Below are 7577 nucleotides of genomic sequence, written 5' to 3' on the forward strand. Positions count from 1 at the left end.
TCTTTCCCTCTGAGTAACTTTAAGCAACTAAAACCAAGAGGAGTTGAACTGCTGGAATCCTGACTGATTTGGTGGCCAGCTCCCGTACTCCTATCTACACGCAGGTCTCCTATACTTGGCCTTCACCTTTGTAAGACAGAGGAGCCGCCTGTCACTCTAGTGCTTGCGCAACCCTGACCTTTACTCTGGAACATGAACCGAGGTTTCCATCCACACAATCCCTGTAAACCTGGGGATGGCCTCACCTTGCTGGCGTCTCGCTGGAGCAGCGACCTCACCAGCTGTCTCGCCTCCGGAGGCACCGACTCAGGCAGTGCTGGCAGCTGAGCTTCTTGGTAACTGCGGCTTTCAAGGTGGGCCCTGCCCTGGCCGTAAAAGGGATTGGGGAGCCCGAAGATTTCGTAGGCGAGCGCTCCCACCGCCCAGGCATCAGCCTTGCTGTAGTCGATCACTGCCCGGGGGCCAGGGCAGGCTGTGGACACCTGCTCAGAAAGCAACCGGTGAGCACTCATGCTGCTGGGACTTCTAAACTATTCATGCTCCTGCACGGCACCCGATTCACAGACTAATCTGAACTCTGTCCCAGGGAACCCAGAACCTGAGTGAACTGTAGCTCAGATGCAGGAGAATCTGCTCAGCTCTGCTTTGGGCTGACAAAACTCACATCTCCTGGAACATTAGACAGATCCAGATTTAAGCAAAGAGGCAGGGAAGGGACTTCTGATACATTTTGGGTCAGAGAAGATGAAAGTGTTGAGTAAACAGTGAGGAAACCTGGTGGGAGAGGCTCTGCTGATGGCACCCGACACGCTCAGCAGGACTCACCTCAGGGGCCATCAGGCAGCCGTTTCCACCACGGTCCACATACCAACTGGTGAAAGGCAACTGCAGGCCGACGCGCTCATCAGCCAGGCAGCAGCCGAAGTCTGTGATCACCAACCAGGGGCAGCCGTCTGCAGATGGACAGGCAGAGGTGAGTGGCCTAGTCTCTCTCCACCAACCCCCCCGCCCCGAGGTCCTATGTTTCCACTAAAGCCACCCTCCGGATGTGGGTACGAGGGGCTCACAGGGACTCCGTGTTGACCCAGGAGCACAGGCCAGCAAGGCCTGGACAGCTGCCCACTCGCCAGAGAGCTGAGCGGGGCCAGCCACACAAATACAGATGTGCCTCTAGGAAATCAAGATCCCAAGGAAAGAACGGGATAAAATTTGTCCCAATCTAAATAATCTAGTAATTGGAGCTCTCCCAAGATCGAAGGAGCAGCTCTTGTTTTACTAATCAGGTGGTGCTGGCTCAAATGACTGCCAAGAGCCTTTGAACTTGAAACCTCAAATCCAAACCTAAAAAATAGGTGCGTTATGAATTAGTTATTTGTAAAAGGATTCATACAGACTTCCTTTAAAAAGCCAGTTCCTCTAGAATTGCATATTTAATTATCTCAAATCTTCTAGTTCAAAATTGACCAGCGGTATGACTCTCTTTTACAGGATCCCCAGGCAAGTGGCCATCCAGCTTCACTTGAGTGCTTCCAGTGACGGGGAGCTTACTGCCAGGGGCAGCTGGGCTGACATTCAAGTAGTGCTCACTGTTTGAAAATTCTTTCCTATATTAAGCTAAAGTCTACCTCTCTTTCACTTTATTCAAGAAAATGTCCACCACTGAGGTTTCTGTTCTGTAAGCGGACAACCGAAAGGAACCTGGGAACCGTTAACCACCACTCCACGGGTCCTACACAGAGAACAAAAAGCTCCATCTTGAAGGAGGGAGTGCTCATCTCTTGTGTACAGAGCTAAGACACGACAACTTAGAACATAAAAATCAAAAAAGACCCAAAGGCTCCTAAATGTCCCCAGACCTAAAGTCCAGTGTGCCCTGGACCGCCTGGAGGTGCAGCGGGGCACCTACCTGCGTCTGGCTCCACGAGGACGTTGTCGGATTTCAGGTCTCTGTGTGCGACGCCCTGCTGCACCAGGTGAGCCACCCCTTCCAGGAGCTGCAGAGTCATCACGGTGGCCAGGCGGGGGCTCGGGCTGTTCCCACGAAGATACTGGCGCAGGGTACAGGAGTAGCTGGCAGAGAGGGCGACGGCCTCAGCTACTGTGCACCAAGGATCCCGAGCACCTTATTTCCTATTAGAGTGATGGCCTTTCCTCTTCTTTTTTTTTTTAAATTTTATTTATTTATCTTTTATTTATTTATTTTTGGCTGTGGTGAATCTTTGTTGCTACACACGGGCTTTCTCTAGTTGCGGCAAGTGGGGGCTACTCTTCATTGCAGTGTACGGGCTTCTCATTGTGGTGGCCTCTCTTGCTGCGGAGCACAGGCTCTAGGCGCGCGGGCTTCAGTAGTTGTGGCTCGCAGGCTCTAGAGCGTAGGCTCAGTAGTTGTGGCTCGCGGGCTCTAGAGCTCAGGCTCAGCAGCTGTGGCACACGGGCTTAGTTGCTCCGTGGCACGTGGGATCTTCCCGGACCATGGCTCGAACCCGTGTCCCCCGCATTGGTAGGCGGACTCTTAACCACTGCGCCACCAGGGGAGCCCCTCGTCTTCTTCCTAAACATTTTGATTTCTTTTTTCCCCAAGTATCCTTTCTGTTCCCACCCACCATCTTGAAATTAGGAAGTAAGAGCTGGGGCCTCACATATTAAAAGTAACAGTACACATGCTTGCTTCCTTAAAAACCCATACGGCAATGCCAGGGGTGCAGGGACGGAGGTAGGAGAACAGTTTATGTTAAGAAACCAGGTGAGGTGAGCATAGAGGGGGCAACAGCCAAAGGTACTAACAGCACTAGGGGAAAAGTATGTTCTGACTCAACACGTGTTTCTGTTTTCATGAAAAGTTGTCCTAAAGGGACAACTGGCCTCCCAGAGGTTGGGGATCCCTCTTCCCTGCAGCCCCGGGCTCCGGGCACACCGCCCACCACAGGGCCTGCCACACCCGACACTTACTTCTTCATCACAAGGAAGAGTGTCCGCCCGTGGCCCAGGCCTTCAGGGTGAAGGCGCGGGGGCAGCACGTCAGGGTAGTCGAGCAGGGCCCCTGGCAGCAGTGGCACAGACGACGTGAAGGCGCGGAAGACGCGGATGACGTTGGGGTGTGCGGCCAACTGCTTGGGACCCCCCTTGGATCTTCTTTTTCAGCCAAGTGGGACAAACATGAGGCCAGTAGCAGATATGACACTTGGAAATATAACAGTCTAAGGCCACATTCAATACTGACATGCATTTATGTGCCCAGCTCTTTGTATCAACTCTGACCCAGGTGCAGAGCCTGGTTTTGGAAGGAAAACCCACAATAACTCATTGCATTCAGTGACTCCACCAGTCTGTCCACTGTCCATCCATCCCAGGTGGCAGAACACAGTGGAGGAGACCCTGGAATCAGACTGCCTGGGATTGAATCCCACCCCTGCCACTCCAAGTCCTTGGCCAAGTTGCTTAACTTCTCTGGGCTCAGTCTCAAATGCAAAAGGGGGATAAGGTGATAACATACCTCATGAAATTGTTAATGCTTGTAAAGGACCTAGAATCTCCTCGATTCCAAGTTCTAGCATAACACTTGGCATGGAGTATGAGCCCAATAAACCTCTGAGTGAATGGATACACATGCAGTTCAGAGTAGAGATGTCACCTGCTGCCATGCCCACACCTACCGCTCAGACACAATGGCCACGTTCGGGATTGCATGACCAGGGCTGCAAAACCACCTGCTGTGTACCAGCCCTGCCCCTGGCTCAGAGCTGCTGGGACTAAGGGTGAGCACCTACCCCAAGGGCAACAAGCCTGCAGTCACGTCTGAGGCCCAGTGGCTGACAGGAAAAGGGGAGAGTGTCTCTTTGTGGAGTGAGTGAGTGAGTGAAGAAACGTGGCAGTGCCTGGGCAGTCAGCAATGGAGCTGAGGATGAAAGGACGCTGTTACCGAGCAGGACCCTACGGGGCCTCCCCCGTACCCTCTGCTTTAGCTCCTCTCCGAAGTACCTGGATAACAAGTATCTGATGCACATTCCTGAGCAGTTTTACAGACGTGACAACCCCCCACCAAATGGAAGATGCTAACTACTGCATGACCACGGGCTCATGGCCCCCAGACCTACTGGCGCCTAAGGATTGATAATGTTAACCCCTGTGACACCGCCCTGTCACCTCACCATCAACCAGTCAGAGAACTGTGCACGAGCCAATCACATACCCTATGACCCCCTTCCCCTCCCCTCACCTGGCCTTTAAAAACACTTTGCTGAAACCCTTGGGGGAGTTCGGGGGTTTTTTGGGCATGAGCCATCCTTCTTGCATGGCCCTGCAATAAATCTTTCTCTGCTCCAAACTCCGATGTTTCAGTATTGTTTGCCCTCACTGTGCTTTGGGCACGTGAACTTGAGGCCTGAGGGAAGCCAGAGGTGTAGCCATGGGTAGGAAATAAGGATGCTGGGTGGCAGAGGAGGAGGATTGAACAGAAGCCCAGAGACATCAAGACAACACAGAGAGTTCGACACACGCCCTGCCTTCAGAGCTGCCTCAGTTCCGAGCTTTGAAGCCAGTCCACCATGTGGCCTTGTACAGCTCCTCTGGACTCCACCCAAATGGGCCCCTGTCCTAGGCGATCAAAGGAATCAAAGCATTGTTCCTAGCCTGGGGCCATTAGGGCCAGTGGGAGAGTCACGATCACAGCACAAGGCTGTCAGTGCCACAGTGGGAAAGAGCTGCCTGGTTGTCACGAGAGCCCAGAGGAAGCGTGTGGCTGTGCTGGGGAGGTGCGCGCGTGCGTGCGCGCACGCATGTGTGTGTGTCTAAGAACTGGAGCAGCACCGGAGGCTGTGGTGGGGGTCTAACTGTGCACACAAGAGGCCTGTGTGCATCTGGTGAGGGCATATGAATTCACCACGGTGGAGCATAGGGTGTAAACAGGAGAAGAGCAGAAATGAGGTGGGAGAAGCAGCCCCAGGAGCAGATCACAAGGGCTGAGTCTGAGGTCCCCAGAGCAGCAAGGCTAGGAAGAAATCCACCCAGTGCTCTCAGGGTCTTGGAGTCTTTCTCCTGAGACAGAGTTGATGCCATCAGTACTGTAGGTAACACACCTTCTGCCATATTCATCTAATGATTCTGCAGACATTCACTGAGCTGTTGGGTGTACACAGTAAACAAACATAAAAGCCCTGCCCTCAGAGAGCTTACAGTGCAGCCACAGAGATGATGAATAAATAGACAAAGACATCTACGATTTAAGGACAGGTGGAGATAAATGCTGTGAAAAAACTCAAGTGGGTAGGAGACTGGAGCGCGACAGGTCTGCGCGGCAGCACCATGTCAGCTGGCTGGCGCTTCCGCCACAAAAGGATGCACCAGAGGATAAAGTTAGACCCTAGGAACCAGCTGACACCCACCCTTCCCTACAAAGGAATCCAGAGAAGAGGAGGCCAGGGCTACGCCCACCAAGCAGCTGCTTCCCTAGGCCTGCACTGACCCTCAGTCACACTAGAGCCTTCCAAGCCCTGGAAGGGGTCTTCCACGTATGTTTCCTTAAGTCCCCATTTCCACCTTCCTGCTTCTGATCTACAGACCAACCCTCTAGTAAGTCACCAAAAATGCAGCGGGCCACCTCTTCCTGGGGGTCTACAAATACTAAAGGGACCACAGCGTCTCCTCTGGCACAAGTATTATCTTTTACAACCTGTGGGTTTGCAAAGCCAAGGTGAGCTTAGGCTGCCATCCAGACTCTTCCCTCTGTGGAGGGAACCTCTTTTCCTACTTCTTTGCCTAGCTAATGGCTATCCATCTTCCAAGAGGCAGAACAAACTGTCCCTTCAAGAGGCCTTTCTGAATGGCCCCGAACCCCTGCAACACACACACCTCTGGGCTCCCTCAGCACCTGAGCGTACCCTATTCTAGCACTTACCACGCTAGACTCTGCTCCTGACTTCTCAGGCTCCTCTGTCACACGGAGAACAGGCCATTAAAAAAAAAATCTCTTGGCACTATCGGGTCACGGCAGCTATTTGTGAAGTGAGTGTTGCCTCCGCTGGGGACAGAGTTCGATTTGTTTCCACCTGGGCATTACTTAGGCATCAGAAACCAGATCCATTTTCCATGGTTCTGAACTGGGCAGCTTTGGACGGCCTTCTCTCCCTACTCCAGCGTGAGTCAGCCACCTGCATCTTCCACCAGAGTCAGACCGTCTACAATCTTTCCCAATTATCCACCAACTGAAAATCCATCACTGACTACATCATTCAGTGAGAATTTATTATCTACTGTGTGTGGTGTCAGACACTGTGCTGAGTGGTGAGGGCACAGGTGGGGATTCTGCTCTGTGTGGTGGGCAGATGGGTGCTTACCTGTGAGCGACTGCTCCATACTCCCCGGCCAAGGCCACTCGACTGGCTGGGACGAGCTCCTGGCTCATTGTGCTAAAGATGGCTTCGCTGGATGAGCCCGCCTGGAACACATCCGTAATGGATACAGGGTTACACAGGCCCAAGCAAGTCCAGGCCCTCCTTATAATCTGGACCAGGACAGCTACTGCCTAGAATTGGCTTTGACCTTCAAGCTAAGATAACCTCTCTGAAGTGGGAAGCCAAGCTGAGTTTCTCCTGGGAGAGAGAGGGCAGAGGTGCCATCCATGCCAACCCAGAGGACGCTTCCCACACCTCACACTCTTTGACAGCTCAGGTGCCCACAGCAGGAGGAGATGTCAAGATGATCAAGGCAGGGACCCTTCTTCCTGCCATAGATGCCTCCGGTCACCACCAGGCTCAAACCTGACCACCGAGCACTAACGCTCACCCTCGCAGGTTCCCTTCAGCAGACAGGCCCAGCCCGACAAGCCCCCACTGGATTAAACTCGTGCTGAATCACAGAACAGCCCTCTTCATCACCCGGTAAAAAACAAAAAACAAGGAAAAGCACCTTATTTCCCTCATTTCATTATGAACAGCTCTCAGGACTTGTGAAACCTGTCAAGAATCCTTTAAGAATCAAGTCTTTTAGCTTTTGTGAATGCATTTGCTGTCATGCCCCAACCAGTGGGAGTTTCGATATTAAGACTGGATGTTTCCTAGGTCGAGGATTTGGCTACTTGCTAGCTATTAGCCCAGCGTGTATAGTCTAATAACCTCCATTCCTCAGATCGAAACCTGAACCTGCATCCTTCAGTGTCCAGCATAAGCTGTGTGGCTGTGTCCCACCTCAGCCTTGGAAAGATGCTCTGGGCAGGAGGAAATGCATCCTTGATGAATTTCCTAACCTCTCCTCCCACCCCACCATGTAATGGCAAGATAAATTACTCTAAATGGACAGAAGTCTTTGTTTTCAGGTGGGAAAAATACTCAATTTCCCAAAGTGTCGAGTTCTGCAAGAATTGAGAGCAGAGAGGCGACAAGCCAGCCTTGGGTCTGCAGGGGTGGTGGGAGGTGTGCGGCCCCTCGTGCCCAGCGTGGCAGGTCAGGGAGAGAGAGGCCGGTGCAGACTGCAGCCCTGAAATTAACTGATCGGCCTGGATACTTTGGGCACTTGCTACTCAGTGTGGCTCACGGCCCAGCAGCATGAGCATCGCCTGGGGGCTTGTTAGTCGGCGGGGGGGG

General features: G+C 52.8%; 1 protein-coding gene across 1 annotated transcript in view; it reads right to left on the reverse strand.

Moving 5' to 3' along the window:
• Positions 1-7577, reverse strand: part of PINK1 (PTEN induced kinase 1) — a 15082-nt gene that overhangs the window by 1024 nt on the left and 6481 nt on the right. Inside the window, exons 4-8 of the mRNA XM_007459230.1 lie at positions 6333-6433; positions 2950-3132; positions 1907-2070; positions 826-953; positions 246-482 (exon numbers count right to left, since the gene is read on the reverse strand). Coding sequence (XP_007459292.1) covers positions 246-482; positions 826-953; positions 1907-2070; positions 2950-3132; positions 6333-6433 — 813 coding nt within the window. The remainder of the gene's footprint in view (positions 1-245; positions 483-825; positions 954-1906; positions 2071-2949; positions 3133-6332; positions 6434-7577) is intronic.

Source organism: Lipotes vexillifer, unplaced genomic scaffold (genome assembly GCF_000442215.2).
Source record: "Lipotes vexillifer unplaced genomic scaffold, Lipotes_vexillifer_v1.1 scaffold496, whole genome shotgun sequence".
In the NCBI taxonomy this organism is placed as follows: Eukaryota; Metazoa; Chordata; class Mammalia; order Artiodactyla; family Lipotidae; genus Lipotes; species Lipotes vexillifer.